This window comes from Pteropus vampyrus, unplaced genomic scaffold (genome assembly GCF_000151845.1).
Source record: "Pteropus vampyrus isolate Shadow unplaced genomic scaffold, Pvam_2.0 Scaffold223, whole genome shotgun sequence".
In the NCBI taxonomy this organism is placed as follows: domain Eukaryota; kingdom Metazoa; phylum Chordata; class Mammalia; order Chiroptera; family Pteropodidae; genus Pteropus; species Pteropus vampyrus.
This window is the reverse complement of record NW_011889004.1, coordinates 2,547,888-2,568,437: the sequence shown is the minus strand read 5'-3', so window position 1 is coordinate 2,568,437 and position 20,550 is coordinate 2,547,888. Positions and strand designations below refer to the sequence as shown.

General features: G+C 42.4%; 2 protein-coding genes across 2 annotated transcripts in view; one reads left to right on the top strand and one right to left on the bottom strand.

The window, feature by feature from the left end:
* LOC111747447 overlaps window positions 1-12,056 on the top strand; it is a 62,134-nt gene extending 50,078 nt beyond the window's left edge. The window contains exons 2-4 of the mRNA XM_023538425.1: window positions 7,292-7,351; window positions 9,647-9,811; window positions 11,749-12,056. Coding sequence (XP_023394193.1) covers window positions 7,328-7,351; window positions 9,647-9,811; window positions 11,749-11,874 — 315 coding nt within the window. The 5' untranslated portion in view covers window positions 7,292-7,327 and the 3' untranslated portion in view covers window positions 11,875-12,056. The remainder of the gene's footprint in view (window positions 1-7,291; window positions 7,352-9,646; window positions 9,812-11,748) is intronic.
* Window positions 12,057-12,693: 637 nt separating this feature from the next.
* Window positions 12,694-20,550, bottom strand: part of TTC28 (tetratricopeptide repeat domain 28) — a 641,766-nt gene continuing 633,909 nt past the window's right edge. Inside the window, exons 17-22 of the mRNA XM_023538443.1 lie at window positions 20,414-20,417; window positions 20,154-20,356; window positions 18,541-18,564; window positions 17,660-17,789; window positions 15,788-15,895; window positions 12,694-14,679 (exon numbers count right to left, since the gene is read on the bottom strand). Of these exons, the coding sequence (XP_023394211.1) occupies window positions 13,049-14,679; window positions 15,788-15,895; window positions 17,660-17,789; window positions 18,541-18,564; window positions 20,154-20,356; window positions 20,414-20,417 (2,100 nt within the window). The 3' untranslated portion in view covers window positions 12,694-13,048. The remainder of the gene's footprint in view (window positions 14,680-15,787; window positions 15,896-17,659; window positions 17,790-18,540; window positions 18,565-20,153; window positions 20,357-20,413; window positions 20,418-20,550) is intronic.

Here is a 20,550-nt window from a genome sequence, read left to right as displayed (position 1 = left end):
GGATTCATCTTTCTTTTTAACATCTTTACATAAAGCTTTATGACTTTCTACATGAAGGTCTTATGTTTCTTTCATTATATTTAGTAATTCAACAACCTTCATTGAAAAATATGTGCTAGTCACTATTCTAGATTGTGAGGATGTAGTTGTGAACAAAAGAAAAATACCTATCTTAGTGGACTTTAGCAAACTATTTAATATATTACCATGTAATAATAAGAACTATGAAGAACACTAAAGATGGAATAAAGGGAATAGAACACGATTGCAAGGGTGGTGCTTCTTAAAATGGTCAGGGCAGGTCTCTGAGGGGTGACATTAGAGCAGAAAGCTGAAGGCCAGTGAGCCAGCCATGTGGAGAGGCCTGGGCAGGAGCATGTTTGACAAATCTAAGAAGCAGCAAGAAGGGCTCTGACTGGAGTAGAGTGAGCAGGGAGGAAAGATCTCAGAGTACGTCATAGGCATTAGAAGGGCGTTGGCCTTGAAGGCTTTGCAGCAAACAGATAAGGTGAGCTGATGTGTGTTTTAAAACTTGCTGTGGCTGCCATGTGGAGAACAGACTGAAGGGAAGAAGGGTGGGAGCTGGAGAGGCCAGTGAGTAGTCCAGGCGAGTGATGACAGGCCAGTCAGTGGGTGGCAGAGATGATGGAGTCAAAAGGTTTGCAATGGATTGTATGTGGTGCACACGAGAAAGGAAGTTAGTTGATCAAGGCGTCTTTGGTTTTTTCCTGAACAACTGGACCGAGTGGCTATTTTTCCGAGATGGAGAAGACCAGAGGGAACAAGACTGGTGAGAAAAATCAGACTGTGTTTTTTGTTTTTTGTTTTTTTTTTTTTAACTTTATGCATGTTGACATATAACACAGAGAAAAGTACAAAAATCGTAATCATACAATATGAACCCATCCAGATAAGCAAGTATCAGTCTCCCACCAGAAGAGTAAACAATATCCTAACTTTAACCATACATTTGTTTTGCTAGTTTTTGAACTTTATAATAAATGGAAACATACGGCATATGCTCCATTCTGTCTGGCTTCTTTTGCTTAACATTTCATTTGAGAAATTCATCTCTGTTCTTACATGCGGCTGCCATGTAGTAGTCCATAGTACGCACACACCACTGTTCATTTACTCGTTCTGTGGTTCATAGTCCACTTTATCAAATGTTTCCTTTATTGTTACTATTTTTTACATTGTGTATAAAAAACATTTGCTTACCTTAAGGTTATAGCCTCTTGTGTTTTCTTCTAGATGTACTTCCTTTTAGTTTTACCTTTTACCTTTAGATGTACAATCCATCAAGAACTGATTTTTGTATGTAGTTTGAGGTCAAAATTAATTTTTTAAAATATGTATATCCAGTCGACCCAGCTCCATTTATTGAAAAATTCATTCTTTCCCCATTGTACTGCAGTGTCATCTTTGTCATAAATCAGGTGTGGGGTCTGTTTCTGGACTTTCTGTTGTGTTTTCTTCATCTGTCTCTCAGCAAACCCAGTCTGTCTTTAGTATTAGAGCTTTATAATAGGGCTTGATTCTGGCTTTGTTCATTTTCTGAACTTCTTTGGGTATTCTTGGCCTCTTTGCATTTCCATATAAAATTTAAAATCAGCTTGTTATTTTTTGTCTACCCCTCAACTCCTTCTAGGGCTTTTTATATACTTTATACACAATAAAATATATAAACTTTAAGGGTACAATTTGATGAGTTTCAACAAATATGTACGCTCTCGTAAGATATGGAACAGTTCCCTCACCAATAGAAAGTTCTGTCATACTCCTTTCCAATCAATCCACTTTTCTTCCCAGAGGCAACCACTCCTGATTTCTGTCTCCAAAAATTGATTTGACTATTCTAGGACTTCATATAAGTGGAATCATAAAGTGTGAACTCTTCTGTGTTTGCCTTCTTTTGAACCACGTTTCTGACATTCACTCAGGTTGTTGTATGTGTCCATTTATTTCTCGTTATTGCGTAGTATTCTATTGTATGATTATACCAAAATTTGATTATCCATTCACCTGCTGATAGCCATTTGGGTTTATTCTAGTTTGGGCTACTGTGAATAAAAGTATCTATGAACATTCTTGTATGAGTCTCTGTGTAGGCATCTGTCTTCATTTCTCTTAGGCAAATATTTAGACATACAATTGGGTGTATGTTAAGTTTTATGAGAAACTGCCAAACATTTTTCCAAAGTAGTTGTATCATTTTTACACTCCCACTAACAAGGTGTGAGAATTCTAGTTCTGTATGTTCACCAGTATTTCGTATGGTCAGTCTTTTTAATTTGGCCATTCTAAAGATGGGAAATGTTTTTTCATTGTGACTTTAATTTGCATTCCCTGATGACTAATGATTCTGAGCACACTTTCATGTGCTTATTGATCATTTATATATCTTCGTTTGTGATGTTTCTATTCAAATCATTTGCCTTTATTGTTTGATGTTTTATTATTGAGTTGCAGGTGTTTTATATATATTACAGATACAAGTCTTTTGTCAGGTAAAGATACTGTGAATATGTTGTTCTAGTCTGTACTTGCCTTGTCATTTTCTTAGTATTTCTTTTGAAGAGCAGACGGTTTTAATTTCGATTCCAATTTATTAACTTTTTTATGGTTAGTTTTTTGTGTCTTAAGAAATCTTTGCTTGACTCTAGCTAGGTCTTCTGTGTGAAGCTTTATAATTTCAACTTTTGTGTCTAGATTTATGATCCATCTTGAATTAATTTTTGAATATGGTTTGAGGTACCTGTTGAGGTTTTATTTCCCTACATAATATGTAGTTGTTTTAGTACCATATATCAAAAATACTGTCCTTCACCCATTGAATTCCCTTGTCACCCTTTATTGAAAATCAGTTGACCATGTATGTCTGGGCTCTTTTCTCCATATATTTCTAGATTCTTTCCACTGATACACTTCTTCATATGTCAAAATCATATAGTCTTACAGGAGCCTTAAAGTAAGTATGAGGGCAACCTCTTCTTTTTGAATTTTTTTTTCCCTGCCAATATTTTGGTTGCAATAGTGTAAACTCTGTAAATAAATTTGGGGAGAATTAATATATTAACAGTGTTGAATATTCCATCCTTGAATATTCCATTCTCTCTCTCCATTTATGTCTTTTTCTCAGCAGTGTTATATAGTTTTCAATGTAAAAGTCTTACCTTTAATTTATTCTAAGTATTTTTCAACTTTATTGAGGTGTAAGCCAAATGTTATGAACTGTACCCATTTTGACTATACAGTTCAGTGTGTTTTAATCAATTTTCTGTTTATTGACAATTTTCTGTTTATAGATAGAATTGGTTTTAATTTTGTTTTCCAGTGTTTGTTGCTAATATCTAGAAATGCAATTGTATTTACACTCAGTTGTAATGCTTCTTATTTAAAATTCTTTTATTCTTGAAAAGTACCTAGTCTCTATTTTTTTCTTTCTAATATTGGCTTAAGAGACCAGGCCTATATAAATAAATCAAAATTATATTAAAATAAAATTCAGATTCTCGGTCACACTAACCATATTTTGGTTGCTTAATAGCCACACGTGCTTAGTGGTTACTGTGTTGGACAGCACAGATATTCATCATTGCAGAAAGTTGTATTGAAAAGCACTGTATGGAGTGGTGTGGGTGGCCCCACGTTCTGGGCTTGCCTCATGGTTTTCTCATGGTGTTGTGTAACTCATTCTAATAATCTGCATTTTCATTGACAGTTATGTGCACATACTTAAAAGCTTAATTAAATGCAGATGAAACTTTTATTCAAGAGTACCTCATAAGTGATGCTGTATGCTTTGTATTGCATTGCAGAGAACTACGTAACCCTTAGATTCTGCAATGTGGATATAGCTGTTCTTGTGTTAGGGGCAAAAAGTAGATAGACCAGTCGGAAGCTTTATTCTAAAAGAAGAGCAGAGAAATGGGGTGTTCGTTGGATGGAGACGTGGGGCTAATGTGAGAGATTACAGTGTATTTATATGCTGATAGGAATGACTTGTTTGAGAGGAAAAATGTGACAGGAGAGAAAGGGGAGAATGTTGGCATGCTGTCCCTTCAGTAGTCTGGCGAGCAGAGCTCCTCGGTGTGGAGCGGGGCCCAGGCAGTTCCCTCCACAGTACTGGGAGAGCAGGCCAAGCCCCAGCCGTCAGGAGGAACGCGGGATTTCTCTTCTCGTTGATTCCATACAGGGCTACGGTAATGGCCTTTCCCTGTGTGGCCTCAGACCTCCATACTTTGTGTGTGCTTCTATTACCCAATCATATATATGTATTCCTTTGCTGTCACTTCTTTCTTCAGTTTGCCTGATGCTACAGCCTCCTCCCCACTCCACTTTTAACTTTTCTGTTATACCTTAGGTTCAAACATCCATAATTAAGGCCATTAAATCAAGAGAAAAAGTCTCATTCATGTTACCTCAAGTGGCAAGTAGCTGAACATGGAACTGTCGAGTGGCCTGAAACTTGGCTGCTTAAGGGACTTCGTCTTTCTCAAGCTGCCTTCGCATCTGTTCTTTTCACCTGTCTCTACTGCTGGTTTCCTCCACTCACTCATAGTTTTTGCACCTCTGCAACTTTGGCCTACACATGGCCACACTGGCCCCACTGACCTATTTCCATCATTACCCTTTTGGCTTTCACTTTAGCTGCAAAGACCTAATCTAGTCAAGATTCCTGGATTTGAATTCATGAGAAAAGGAATGTGATTGCAGGGAGGTTTGACCTCCCACGGGATTGGTGGTTCTGCTCTGGCCTAGTCAGCTCAGCCAGGAGTTAGGTCCCTCCGCATAAACGCAGCTGCCTCTGTACACTGCCCCGTCCCTCGGGGCTGGGCCAAGGCGGTTCTTAGGAGAGGTGGGAGCGGGTATGGGGGAGCACAATGACTGGCATTTTTATTCTTCATCCTGTTTGAATTGTGTGTAATGCAGGAGAGAATGGCATCTAATTAAGGAAAGTGGACCATCTTTATTTTATGGATTTTTTAAAATCTATTTTATCTTTGTTTATTTTTCACTGGCTACATTTTTGTAATTTCAACAAAGCTTCTGCAAATATATGTGAAATGAATGACTTGAAATAAGAAGTGCTTTTTGCATTTTTGGTTCAAAAAGTAAATGACTATTCAGAAAGCTCTATATATGAAAAAAAAAAAATAAACAGACTTTGGCCAAACACTGCCAGGCAGATTAGAATTTATTTGCCTGTCCCAGTTAACCAAAAGGGTAGCTAGCCACTGAGTTCTGCTGGGATTTACAGTTATTTTAGAATTGTAAAATTTTTTATTTAATAGAAATGTATTGAGACTATTTATATCTTTAAGAATATTATTGTTCCCTGAAGCTCGACTGCACAATTGCTGGAAATTTAATAAATATCTTGAGATTGGGTGTAAATTCATTTGAGAGGCAAAATGTTTCCTTAATGCCAACATGTCCTTTTAATGTATTTGGATCCAGATGTTTTGGCCTCATTTGCTGGAGTGGATACAGCATTAGCCTGTCAGTTCCCTGCTGTTTGCCATTATTTAGTAGTATTAGAGGCTGTAAGCATGCATGCTCTTTGGGAAAGTTGAAGAAAGGCTTTAAATTGAGAAAGGTACCAAGCTGCAGTCCCTGTCCAGAAATTCTGAGAATAAAAACAACAAAACAAAGTAACTATAAATAAAATATTAGAATATTAATATTAAAAAGCAGCTGCCATAGCTAAGGGTAGTCCTGCTCGTACTTGTCTTTTGCATTAGCTGTCAATTGAGGTCCTCAAGCACATAACCAAATCTTCATTAAGGATCATTCTCTCTTTCCGAGGAAGCATCTAACAAAACATGTATTCATAATTGGATATGCAGTTTTTAGCAGTAACAGAGAACATAAGTTGTATTTCCTAAGGTAATAGGGACCACACTGTTGTGCTCATAAATCCTTGCATAGCTCTGTGTTAACCTTGTGTCCTTAGATTTGCTCTATAGATGGTTGTACTAACGTCAGTTTCTACTTTAACAGTGAGTATAGTTCTTATACTGTTTCTTAAGAAATGGTAGAACAGCTTGGAATTCCCGTTACACCGATGTACATATTTCATTGTTCTTATAATAGGATATAAAAGATTTGTTTCTTGTCTAGTTACTGTGTGAACCATAGAATTCGGCCACTGCAGTCCTCAGGGTAGTAATGCTTTTCATAGTTTAATGCTTGTTAGTTTCCATATGTGAGTGTGTTTATAGGTGCCGCCTAGGGCTCCGGCCCCTTAGGAATAGCACATGTGTGTTCATCAGCAGACTGATGCTCTCGTAATCAGCACGTAGATCCACTTTCAATTATGTTTTCCTAGTTTTAAAAATAAAGGGATTTTATGGCCAATATTTTATTTAGGATTTTTATGTCTAGGTTCAAAAATGAAGTGGGCCTATTGTTTTCTTAGAATTAAGAAAAGCATCATGAGATTATTTGGATATCTTCTCTTATTTTTATATTTTCTTAATTTGAAAAGATAAGAGATCAGCTGGCCCTATAAGTTTGGTGAAATACATGTAAAACCATCTGGGCCTACATTTTTTTGGAGAGTTGGGTAAAGGGCAAGGAATTCTGATTACCATTTTAGTTTTATGGGCTTTGATTTCTTTTAAGTTTTCTTTCTTGCACCAGACTTTTAATAATTTTTTCTAAAAGTTAATGTAATTGAACTTATTGTTGTATCATTGCCAGTGATACTCTTCATTCATTCTCCCTTTTGTCACTGTTACCCCAAACCTGCCCTGCTTGTCTCAGTCCCCACCCCCACCAACCTAGCATCTGGCTGCCCGGGCCGCAGTAACAAATGAGCCCCACATCACAATGACTGAATGCACTGGGCACCTGGGAACACACGGGAGTACGTGTGTGTCCCATTTCCCTGCCACCAACAGCCCCCCACCCCAACAGCTTTGGCACACTACAAGTGAAATACCATTTCTAAGGTCCAGATCTGACCCTTATCTGGTGGGCCACGATTTCGAGGAAAGCCCAGGGCACCTAGTAGCTCTGTGAGATGATTAGTGGTATGCCTTGGGGGTTTGGGCCTAGCCCGAACCTTCTTAGTGTGGTGGGAACCTGGGGTGCCCCACAGCACGCGCAGGTCAGGGAGGGCCGCCTGTTGGGGGAAGGGACAGGGCTGGGAGCTGCCTTCTGTCCAGGCCATTCATTCATTCATTCATTCATTATCAAATAGTTCCTACATGTGAGCAAGCAGTTTATGAAGTCATTCATATACTGCTTCTGATTCTAATTACTTTTCTTCTCTCCCTGACAGTGGCACCATTCTCCTGAATTTGAGGTCTTTCATTCTATGCATTCTAGATACCTCAAACAGGTATGCCTAAACAATATTATTATTTTGTATTTTCACACATATGGGCATAAAAATGTTCAAAGTATTTTATTTTTTAATCGCTGCTGCATCTTAAGCTGTATCCACATCTCCTTCTCTTGCTTCTCCCATGCCCCTCCACCACAAAAATGATCACCCTTCCCAGAAATTAGTATATTTTGTCTTTTTGATACTTTGCCTTTCTTGATCTTCTATATTGCCTTTTGTGAATTTTCTGACTCTTATTTCTTCTTTTCTGTCTGGGTTTGCTATTTTGCTAACTTCTTGAATTGGTTGCCTGTCTCAGTGGTTATTTTTCCCTTACGCCACTACACGCTAGTATCATGGCACTGGCTGCTTAGGACAGGCAGGCCTTGGTTGGGGCTCATGCAGTTACGTATTTTGAATATTACCCTTGAATGTAAACATTGAGGGCTGTACATTTTTCTTTTAAAATGCCACTTTAACTGCGTCCCATTAATTTTTATGGAATTTAAAGTTTATTTTATTCTTAAGCTATTCTATACTGTATATGTAAGTCCTGAAAATAGCATGCAAGCGGAAATGGTGGCGACGATACTTATTCCTGAGTGTTTGCCGAGACTTGCTATGTGGCCTGTACAGGGCCTGTCTTCATAAAGTAGTCCATGTGTGCTTGTGAAGAATGTGGATTCTCTAAGGCCAGGTTCTCTGTTTGCTGAATTCGTTTAAGCCTACTATATGCTTTCTAAATTTTGGTCTGCTTCATCCATCAGTTACTGAGAGTAGAGGGTAGAATCTCTCATTATGACAATGTAGTTTTCCAAGCTTGTATTTTGCCAGTTTTTACTTTATGAATTTTTAAGCTTTATGGTTAGCTGCATACAAATTTAGAATGTTGCCTTTCTGCTAAGTATTTTTTAAACATTAGAATATGAATTTTTTGTTTTTATATTTTAAAGTCTATTTTGCTGATCCTTTTATTGTCAGCCAGTTCAGGGCCTTATGCCTTGGTATATTTTTTCCAAACAGCAAATATGTTTTTTAAAGAGTATGTGGCATATCATCATGTCAATCTTTTTAATTGTTTAGTTCACTTACATTTATAATGACTAGGGTAATTTTCTGTCATCTTATTTTATATTCATCCTGCTTTTAAAATGATTGTTGTTGTTCCTTTTTCTATTCCTTTAGCTCAATTAAGGTTTTTAAAAGTTTCTTATTGTCTGCTAAATAGTTTGGAAGTATAACCCTTAACTTCTATTTTTGTGTGATTATGCACATTTATTTAACTTACTCTAAAAGTAAGTCTTCTCTTCCCAAACAACTTATAACACTTTAACTTCCTTGTTTTACGTATTATTGTCTACACAAATGGGACAGTACTTTTTATACAATTAATATTTGTTTTGATTTTTTTACATTTACCTGCTCTTTGTTCACTATTCCTTCATGCTTTTCAGACTTTTACCTGTAGGATTGTTTTCCTTCTCCCTGAAATACTTTCCTTAGAAATTGCTTTAGATTCAGGGATCTGGTGGTAATGGACTATTAGGTTTTTTTTTGTTTTAGTCTAAACACTTATAAAACTGTAGAATTTCTGGTCCTCCAAATACGATCGTAGATGATCAGAAGCATGTAGCCATCTAAATAGCCATCCATTAACAGGTACCTAGTGCCATAGAGCTGGAGAAGCCTGTGCTCTGCTCCTGGCAAATGTGAGGTTGCAATGCATTTATAAGGATAAAACTCTAGACAGAGATCTGTGCTCATTTATGACACATGGCCACTCTGTGTGCTGCAAAGAAACCTAGAAAATGTGGAATGTGTATAGAAAGCAATTCAGATAACAGCACTTAAAACCGAGGGAACTCATGCTTTAATAGACACTGAAATCACAAAGGAAGGCCAAGTGCCTTAGCAGTCTCAATAAAAATATGAAGTTCTTTTTACATGATAAATTTCATAATATAAAAAGTTTAATGCCATCTGGAAACTGTGTACTTTACAAAAAAAGTCCACATGGGCCAAAGATGGCTAACACTGCATACAAGGGGCGTGAGTGCCAAGTGGGGAAAGGGGTCTGAAGAAGGAAGAGGTGACCGCATTTGTCCTTACATGGAATATCTTTGAAGGATCTGGCACAAACAAGGGCTTAGTTCACAAACCACATGTACAATCATTTTAGATAAAACAAAATATGTGATGAAAAATTATACAATTTTCACTTTATGCCTACTTACTAAAAGCAAACCAGATAATTGGTATTTTTTCCAACCTAAACTGAAACTAACAAAGTGACTAATCTTGTGGTGGCAGGTGGTGGGACGGGCAGGCACCGTACTGGAGACTTGCTACAGTGATCACCTTCTGAGTCACTGGGACAGACAAGATCTGGATAGGACAGTGTGTGCAGCACCTGGTCTCCTGCTGAGACCCAGCAAGTATCAGTGTGGACCAGGAATTTATTCAAATGGGATGGAGGTGAGACTATTTTCATTTACTACACAATAATGTGTATCAAAATGTAAATTTTAGTAGTTAATTTTGTCCTGGTATTTTGACTTAGAATCAGCGAAGTAGTTGGCGTGGTTCACTGCTGAGAATTAAGATCGAGTCTGCCACTCCCTTGCTTTGCGGTCTGTCACCCCAAGGTCTCGAAGAGAGGGAGATTTTTATTGCTTGTGTGCAGTATGTTTGCATCTGACGGAGAAGAGTAGGGGCAGGACCCAGTTTCCTGAGCTGAAAAAGCAATGCTATCTGCATATGGAGGAAAAAAATATTTTTGTAAATTTTACCCACATCCTCTGGCTCCTTCCAAAGTGGGGCAAACGGCCAAGTGCTATGGAGGGTCATTTGCTTTTGTGCACATGGCTCAGGGTTCCCATGCACACCAGCTAATTTTGTCCACAACCTGACACTTTCTCTAGATTGTAGAAACAATACATTATTCTAATTGTGTTTTCTGTTATCTATACCAGGAGTTAGCAAACTTTCTTAAAAGACCAGGTATAAGATATTTTAGGCTTTGTGGGCCAAGAGGCAAAATCAAGAATATATAGGTGCTTTATATAACTATTTAAAAATGTAAAATCCATTCCTAGCTCATGTAAAAAATTTGGCCTCTGACCAGATTTAGCCTGTGGGTTGTAGTTTGCCAACCCTTGATCTGTAAAAGAAATCTGTGAATTATACAGTCTCATAATTTTTAAGTGCATGGTTTTCTTTTCAGCGTAGCCTGAAAAATTCGCCTTGATTTTACGTCCATTTCACTCATATAGAAAACACCAAGACTGACGGTAAACATAAAGAAGCGGCGACTCTACAGTGATTTTTAGTTTGGTCTCATTATTCCATCATCTTTGCTTTCCTTCATTGAAGCTTATATCTAGGACAAAAAAAATACCATTTGGCTTTTCAACATGAAATCCAAAACAACAGTGTACGTAGGACTAAAACCAGGTTAGGATCCACGAGTCCTCCCAGGCTTGATAAGCACAGGAAGCGGTCTGGGTGGTGGAGGGCCTGCGCTTAGAGGTGGGCCAGTGGGGCAGCACCCTCATCTTGTAGAGGGAGCACAGGCCCCAGGCCTTTCCTCCAGGGCTCCTTGGCACTTGGGAAAGAGGCTGAAATTTGCTGAGAAAGAAACAGCCCAACTATCTACATATGGATTCAGAAATTTACTTTGAGGTTTAGTTTTTTTTGAGGACCTGATTCTGCCATGTAATAATGCACAGTGCTATAAACTTGGCTTTCATCCGCTACAATAGTACTTTTGTGACCATTTATGTTTTTCCCTACTGACATAAAGACAACCTCATAAATTACTTGCTTTTTTATAAAGTAAAGTATTTCTCTTCCAGCGTTGGGATCAAGGTTAGAATGGGACATCCTTATTGTTTGCTTTTGTCAATATGGCTGTTGGATTAAATGCAAAAACCTCTATGACCATAGCTCAGAAAAACAACACAAATATTATCCTTTTCTCTTTTCGGAGTACAAGGAGAAACAGGGTAAGTGGTCAGGATATGTTTATAAAGTGAGATCCATCCTACCCAAGGTTAAAAACTACCTGGGGATCTTGATGTTAGTGTCCCTCCTGCCAGGCCCATCCTGTCCACTCCATGTGTTGCTGGTGTCCTGGGCCAAGTGGCTGCCCATAGATACACATATACCCTCACGCTGAAGGTGGTGGGACTCAATTTTAGAATTAAAAGTCTTATTTAAATTCTCCAACTAAACTTAATACTAATATGATTTTCAGCTTTTCATTTCTTTACTCAAATAAGTTAATGGTTGCTCCTACCTAGACTATTCTTTTGTCTCCTCCTCGTTGGCACTGGTTTCAGTGTACTGTCACAGCTGTAGGAATATACCTGTTTTACTATGACACTCTCAAGGATGTCTGTTTCCCTATCCAGGAAGAATTTGGATATAAATCCAGCAGAAGACCCTTGCTTTTCAGGCTGCAGACATTACAGCTTTCTGAGGGAGCGGAGGGGGCTTGTCCTTCAGATGCAGGAGGAAGGGGCACTAGTCACAGCTGAGGTGAGGGTCCATGTGCATCTCACAGGCATGGGGGTGCTGGGCTTGTGGGAACCTGGCAACAGATTCTGATAGAAGTGGCTTTAGAGGCCTGGAGATGGGAAAATAATAAAATTAAGCAGCTAGTAAAGGGAATAAGAGCTGGAAGGCTACAGTCAAATCTAGTTAGCCAGGGGATTTTTTTTTTTTTGCTATAAGGAAACTGAATAATTTCAATCTTTCCCCAAAAAACTTGGTAATTACTTATTGATGACTATTCAAAATTTGACATTTTAAAAAACTTTTTGAGCTTTTAAAAATAATAGCTATAAATGCAAAGGACTGTTGATAAGAAAACCAAGTTGTTTATCCACATACAAAAAAAGGTCAATAATGTTTTAAAAGCACAAAGTTGCATTTTAAAATCACAATTGCATAGTTCTAAAATGCCTGGATAAGAGTTACATAAAATTTTTAAGAAAATTCAAGTTTGGTTAACAGTGGGGCCCCAAGGACTTTTGTAGAGCTCGATGAGGCAGAACAGAGTTCGGGATGGAAGCACTGTTTCTGTGTGAATTATTGCATTGTTACTGTGATGTTACGATATAATGAGACCAGAATTGCTACAATTTAATTACAAATCATTGGCATTTTTAAAGCCATTTTTTGGTTTTTGGCTAATATATCACCTTCATGTAGAATTCAGGTTAGATTTTATGTATCCCACCCCCAACCAGCACCTGAAAGCCTTAAAAAAGCTCTATTTGTATTTCTGTGTACAAAAGGTACTGCATATCTACCTCTTAGCAAAATATGTGCTCCCTTTCCTCTCCCCACCCCAGAACCATGACCATTTTTCTACAAAAATCCTGTTGAAGAATCACATCAAAGATGAGAAGCAAGGAGTTCAAAGGTAAACATTTGGTGAAGTGTGTAGAAAATTCCACGAGCCTCTTGTACCAACCCCACAGAAATCCTGGCTTTTGGTGACTCTGGCCCATAGTCCCAGAGAAGCCACTAGCTGAATGTGTGGTGACCTCTGGGTGTGGTGGCACCCCTCACCTGGAGAGTGCACCCATCGCGAGGGGGCCGGTGGCTTCATGGGGTGCCTGCATTCAGACAAGGGAGTAGGCCAGTGAATGCCCAGATCCTCCTCGCGGGCTGCAGCACTCTGAGTCCGTGGGTATAAAAGATGCTTTAGCATTTAGAGGAAGGAAAAAATCTTCCTGGGGACAGAAACTTGTAGCCGTTTGCAGAAGGAAGTCTCAAAGGGCGAGCGGGAGCCGCAGCGGGAGGGCTGGTGGGCAGCGGCAGCGTGCTCAGTGTGGTGGTCTCACTGCGCCAATGTCCGTTGGGAGGGGCCTTTTGTGGCATTTCTCCATGTTGCTGCAAAGACAGTTCCTTAAGTTCAAGCTTGTCTACTCCTTCCTCTTTCTTATTATGCCGAGGCGACAAATTTAATAGACTGAGGACATCTCTTTTGGAAGTCATTGTTCCAGGGGTCCCTCGAAATATTTTCATTGGTCCCGTGGACTGCTGGGGTGTGCTCTGCCAAAACATCTTCAGGTTGTGGACGGCCTGCACCTTTTCGTCAATGGCTGCCATTTTTAGTTTGTCTATGTCAGGAGCATCAGCTGGACTCGAGCGCGCTGAACCAGCTGAGGAATAGGAGAGTGCTGGGGATGGTGCACTGCCAGCAGGAGATTGATGGCCTGAGCTTGGGGACATGTTCCTTGGTGATTTGGAAATGTGGGCACTGTAAGGAGAGCTGGGGTACTTCAGTTTAAAGAGAGGCTGGTCGGTCAAGGAAGTCTGGGAGTCGGAGCCAGGTGACGGCCGGCCACTGTGCTGGCTCGGACTGTCTTTGATGGATGCCTCCGAGGTGGTGGGGCTGCTGTAGCCTGAACTCACCTTGGGCAGGGATGAGCTTCTGGCTGGGGGCTTTGGTTTAACTGTGATTGGTGATGGCTGACTCTTCTGATGGGAGAGGGCAGGCCTGCTGAAAGCACTTGTTTCTGATGCTCTGAAGATGGCGGCACTATTTGGCACAGAAAGGCCATCTTCTGGGTTATTATTCTTGCTATTCTGACTGCTGCCCCTCTGAAGACGCTCCACCGCAATGAGATGACTTTGTGTCTCTTCTAGAATCTTCTGGGCCAACTCTTGTGGATCAAGCTTTGGGTTGCTTTCTTCTTGAGATTTCACAGTACTGTCTGTTTCTGTGCTAGACTGGTCTGATTCTCCCGTATCTGAACTTGCTAGTTTTCCAACCTTTTGGAAGGGTGAGTTTGGGCTGGGAATCAAAGTCATTTTAACTGGAGAATTTGGAGTGCTTACACTCCCCTTGGAGCTTACTGAAACTTTCACACCTCCAGCTGTCCCTCCTCGGGACTGTTTGTGATCTGGTGAGAAGCCTGTCTTTCTGTTTTCTTGGTAGGCCGCCAAAGGCTCAGTGCTGATGATGGAAAACCCTTCATATTCTTCTTCGTCTTTGCTGCCTGCAGGGCGGGTCTGGGGGGACAGCCGGCTCCGGGGCAGAGTGGATCGCTGTGGGTAAGCATTCTTGGACCTGTCATAGTCTTGCCGACCTCGGGGGCCCCCACCTTCTGACCCACCCTCGGGCTTGGAGACAAAGCTCATCGAGGAAGCGATGGAGCTCAGACTGTACACGGAGATGGCATCTGAGGCAATGCTGTCTGCACCAGTGGGAGAGAAGGGAGGATGCTGGTAGCCCAAGGGCAGGGCATTGGAGACAGACTGAGCTGAGGCCAGGGACTCCAAGGAGGATGAGCTGTCAAGGCTGAGGCGCTTGGGCAGCTCAGTAGAATCTAAGACAAAACATACGTACCCAGAGGGCAGTTAGAATTCTGTATGGTTTTGATTTTTCTTTCAAATTCACAACCATCTTTATAAGTGCTACTTATGTATAACCTGAATTCATCTTGAAAAACATGGTTCTGTTGGATAAAGGAAACCTTACATAGGGACATAAACACCCTAGACAAGCTCACAGTCCTGCACATCTGCCTGCAGCTCTGACTAGGGTCTGTGCTAAATCTGTGATGTCCCCTGTCCTAGACCCACACTCACTGTCCCTCCAGCGACAGCCCCATTGCTCCACATCCCAGCAGCCTCACACATACACAAAAGTCATTCACACACACTCTCCACACTGCTTCCCCTCCCGCCTTTCTTAGCCCACTCCTCTCAGGCCATCACACTCTGCCCTGACTGCTCCTTCCCAGGCCCCTCAGTGTGACCTTTGAACCCCAGAATGCCCACAGGACATAGTCCTCTTGCCCTTGGCCCTGTATGCACATTTATATCTCCACATTGACCTCTCCCAGAACTCCACATTCTTATAAGCAGCTGCCTATGTAGGTATCTAATAGATACTTTTTTCAAAACTTAGTATGTCCAAAGTAAAACTCAAACCCGCTCTTCCTGCTACTTTCAAGGTCTCAGCAAAAGGCAGCCCCATTCTGGCAGTTCCAAAAAACGGTGTTACCTTTGATCCTTTCTGTCTGACATACATTCTTGAGCAGATCCAGTGGAGCCAGCATTTAGTCTCTCTGCTGCAGCTAGCGTGGCCCCTTGAGGTCGGCAGGCAGGTGTGCCCCTGGGGTCGACACCTGCCTCCCAGGCCCCGTGGTCTGGGTGGAGCTCCTCCCTCGTCCTGTCTGCTCTGCGGCCACCCTCTTACTTTCTAATCTCTTACTTGATTTGTTTTCTTAATAGCACTAGGCAACACCTCATCTTATATAATATGTGTATTTTAACTGCAAGTTCTGTGAAAGCAGGTAGTTTTTATTTACTGCTCTTAAACGGCCTAAAGGCTGTTTAAGAGCAGTAAATAAAATATTTCTTCCCCTTCCCAAAATGTTGCCAGATTTGTGCTGGCCTCCGTCCCCAGGGGGCTCTGGGCGGAACTCTCACCGAAAAGGGCGAGCAGAGACTGGAGCGCAAAGTGCATGGTTCTTCGATTGGCTTGTTTCCCGGTTTTCAGGATTACTTCCTCCTGGCCAACTTCACAAAGGTCAAAACCTAGTGGAGCAAAGAATATAAACATCAGCTTCCTTAGGGAAGACTCCATATCTTGAAAGGGATGAGAGCTGTAGGGCTCCTCGTACATTGTCAATAGGAACCCCTGCAGGCCCCTCAGCCAGTGGGGTGCCCCATGTGCAAACCGCACAGACCCCCTCTGTCCCTTCATAGGGCACTGGCTTCTTTCTTACCCTGAACTATGTTCTTGAGAGCTGAGGGTCAGAATAAGGCTCTTTAACATTTGTTTTCTGTTTGTTCGCAGAACAGTCCACTTAAAGGAGGTTGTCCAGGACAAAAACTGGCCACTCCTCCTGGCATTGGGCCCAGTATTTAAAGCTGGTACACAGGAAGGTGGAAGCTGCACAAGGGCCAGGACAGTGTCTCCATACGTGCTCAGTGTCTCCCACCCAGGGCTTTAAAATAAGCTCTGTGCAGCAGTGGAGAATCTGCTATCTTGGCTGAACCAATGTGCAGGCGCTCTGCTCTGCCAAAGCCCACGGGGCTGCGCTGAGACTTGGAGCGGGCACAACAAAGGGCGTGAGCCTCCTGAGCAGAGGCTGGCTAACGAGCTGTTGCCACAGCACTTAGGCTTATTAAGAGGCATTGCAGAGGCACCCAGTCCATCTCCCCAGGAAGAACTAAAGAGGAAGAAGCCAAACAGATGCTGTGTCCACAGAAAGACAACACCAAGCAAGAATTTAGGGCCTGAAAATCTTCACTCAGCCTCCTCGGCAGGTCACTGAGCTCCGCTTGAAACAGCGCAAACACTGGGTGCTGAAGGCCCAGGGGACAGGCACCTGTGATATCTGGCCTTTCCCTCCTCTGATTTCAACGTTCCAGTGACAGGGATCTATAATTTACAATGCTGCCATTGTCAGCATGCTGTGCATTTCATGACAGTATTTACCAAAAGAAATTTGTGTCTATATTTTTATTCTTAAAGATTCTGATATTGGTATGATACTATCATTCCTTTGGGAATTAGGTTCACTCAGCATTATTCTACGGTACATTTTCATCTCTGAACTCAAAAATAAACAGTCTCTGATGCTTTTTTCTGTCGTGGTGTGCCCTCACTAGATTATTTACTATCTTCCCCATTGGAATGAAAACTCTAAGAGGGCAGGGCTTTTTGTCCTTTGCTCACTGCTTCATCCCCAGTGCCCAGAACACTGTCTGGCACATAACAGGTGTTTATAAAAAACTATGGTGTGAATTGCTCTCAAGTAAGTCACACACGCACTTAAGTGGAGCAGGAGAGCAGACTAGTCTCTGCTTTATCAATAGATGCATCTGCTGTCAGTAGCAGTTACACTGGGAGCTGCCTCAGCTGCATTAGTGTTGAAAAAGGAAGTCTTAGATTGAATAAGGACCCTCATATGTGCAGTTCTAGGTCCCCACAGTCAAATCAAAGGTGGTTTCTTTCAATATTATTTTTTTCTGCCAGTTTCCAGTAATAAAGAACATTAAAACCATTATTTTATGACTGTTTTCTTTAGCTTTTAATCATAGCCTGACTCTCAACAATACTGGAATCTAGCAGATTAAGATGACTACAAACAAAAGAGATGAGATCGTAACATAAGAGAAATGGGACAAAGCTGGGGGGCCATTTGGGAATTGTACTAAAGCTCTAGAATCTTTAACTATTGAGAAAACAGACTCCTAAGAATCCACCAACCTTACCCAACAAAAACTAGGATAAATATAGATTTTTTAAAAAAATGGAACTAAAGAAACCAGTTAAGTCAAAGACTGTCCTACCTAGAGCCGCCAGGAATTCGTGACATCCCGGGAGTCGCCACAGCTGGACGCTGATGGAGACCTGAATGGGGGATGATGCAAAGTCCTGCTCCTTCTCGCAGGCCTGCAGCTGGACCAGCACCTGGTGGAGCTTAGTAAGGGGGGGACAGTATGAGTTCTCACTCCTTCCCAGTGTTTCCTTCCCCTCTGGCCCGCCTAGGATTTGTCCCCAGGTTATTCTTGTGTCATCTGTTGTCATCACTAATGACCTTGCACGTGTATAGCATTTGAAATTCTCTTTACAGTGCCTCCATGCCTACTGTCCTCTCTGTGGGAAACTCAAGGGGCCGACTCACAGGGTTTCTGCTTCGCATCTTCCCTCGCGCACACTCTCTGCGGGGCTACTCAGCACGTGAGGGGCTTGGGAACTAAATGAGGGGTGGGTTATAGGCCTGGTCATCTCCCTCTTTTTGTTTAAAGTCATCTTTATGATCTTGAGGTAAATGGTGAAGAGGAACCCAAGGTGACATTCTAGAACCTCAGCACTCGAACCCACAGAACCCACTCAAGTGCCCATGGTGTTTCAGATTGCCTGAGTCTGTGAACACTACTCTGGGGTCTTGTGTGGACTCACACAGTGTCATTCAGAGTCGCTTCTGCCCCTGCTACTCTGATGGAAACTGAAAGGTCAAATCAAGAACACAAGAAGGGTGGAGCAGAAAAAGGGGAGCCAGAGCAGAGGAAGGGGGCAGACCGCCTGAGCCAGCGGCACTGGCCACCGCAGTCTGAGAACGTGTTGGCATGTGCATGCGGCTCTGAGAGACAGAGCGTGCCAAGGGGAACTTGGGGGGGTGGGTTTAGGGGCTCACCTGACGACAGTTGCTACTTAAAGTAGTACTTACCATTCCAACCATATTTTTAACAGCCTTCGGCCAGCAGATTATAAGAAAGAGAGAGAGAAAGAGAGAGAGAGAGAGTTTAGACTCAAGCACAGGTTGTTATGCATTATGAGCTGATCACTGCTTTAGGAAGCGCCACACCAGGCCCGCGGCTCTGACTGGGAGGGGAGAGGAGCGAGAGTCAGCAGGGACACACAAGAAAATGAACAGCCACGCCCAGGCCAGACGTACTTGGGGTCAAGGGTCAGGGTCAGCTAGGCCCTGCCCTTTGCCAGGAGAGGAGCAGGGCAGGCTGTACTCAGGTGGGGAAGGGGCACAGTGGGCATTTATAGGCCACTCTGTAAACCAAAGTCCATGGTTCCAGAGTGACTCAGGAAATGTCCACCATCCACTAGCCACACTGGAGGTAGCCCAGGACACTTCCCAGGGGCCAGGAGGATATCAGGCAGAAAGTCCCTGTGTTGCCACCAAAAGCAAAGAAATTAAGCAACTGGCTTTTTGGGTTCTCAGTCTTGCCTGGCAAATGTAATTCTAGCTTTCTCTTTTTGTAGAGCATAGGGTTCTAGCACTCCTGGGTTCAGGATGTTTTTAATCTGCAACGTTCCAAAAGTGTCTTCCTGATTCTATTCAAAAGCAGGTGTAACACTTATTACTAGATGAGTAGGAACTCAACGAAAGAGCCAGACTGGACTGCGTTCTAGATGTAGGCTGGAAACTACACTAGGGACATGGAGGCTCCACGTACCATTCAGATTTTCAGAGGTTAATCCTAGATGGAGGAGCTTGATCTCCACACTGAAATATTTCTGTTTAAAATGATATCTGCTGATAAATATATAATAATTGCACTTTTTTCTTCAAATTATTACATTCCAAGATGACCAGAGAAAACTGCTCTGTGCTCTTCATGGGTTGCTACGCTCCAGGAGCCCTCCCGCACATGACTGTCACCCTGGGGCTTGTTCCGGGCCCTCACCAGCCAGCAGGAAGACCAGAAGCTCTGAGGCCAAGCTGGGAAGGGCCTGTACAGTGCTGAGAGAATCTCCAAATGCCTAAGTTAGATCTATATTTTCTTTAAAAACACATTTTTAAAAACCAACGAAGGAGTATCTTGAAATGGATCTGTTTGTGTTCACTACTGTGCCTCAGTGGCTATTTTGTTTCAGGTGGGTTCGTATTTTGATCAGAGAGTGAATACTGGATGGAACACCTGCAGCCAGGCTGGCCCTACACTTGCTGGCTTAGGGAAGGCGGCTGTAACACTAGGCAATCAGCAGGAAAAAAACTGGTGCGTGGGGATGCCAAGGTGTAGGAGGCCACTGAATGGAGAGTTGAGGAAATGCCCCAAGACTACGGGTGATGGGCCCCTTAAGCATCCTCTGAAGGCCCTACAGCTCTGGGACTCAGCACCCCTCCAGGTCTAGCATGTGTTGGGGAAGGCTGTTCTCTCACTCCTAGCTTTCGCCTTTTTCTTCTAATCACTAAGGCTGAAAAAAGCAATGAGACTTCATTACTTGCATGTTCCTTGCATGTTCCTTGCATGTTTAGGGCCAAATCACTCTTTCCAACTCAGTAGAGCCCTCAGGCCTGGGCTCAGACTTCCTGGCTCAACTCACCCGGCTGATGAGCTGCTCGCCCGTCTCTGAGGCAGTGATGAGCTTGCAGAGGGCTTGGAGGGCAGGGTTGGGCAGACCTAAACCAAGAAGATGAGTGTTATCCAAAGGTGTCTTTGCACCCACAGTCCTGCTGCCTTCCCAGGGGAAAGAGCCCAAAACGCTCAGCATCGATGCTATTTTCAAAAGCTCAGAACAGTCCATGTCTCATTTGGAAAAGGAGAGAATGGTCTCTGAGAAAGGCGGGCGGGGGCAGTCCTGACCCTGCTGCAGTCCTCCAGGTGATGGGCACATTCCCAAGGCCCTGTCTCGGTCACTCAGGCGGCATCACTGCCTCTGAGGCAAACACAAAGGGCAGCCTGGGGCATCTGCACCCTGCTTCACCCCCGGTGTTGGCCAC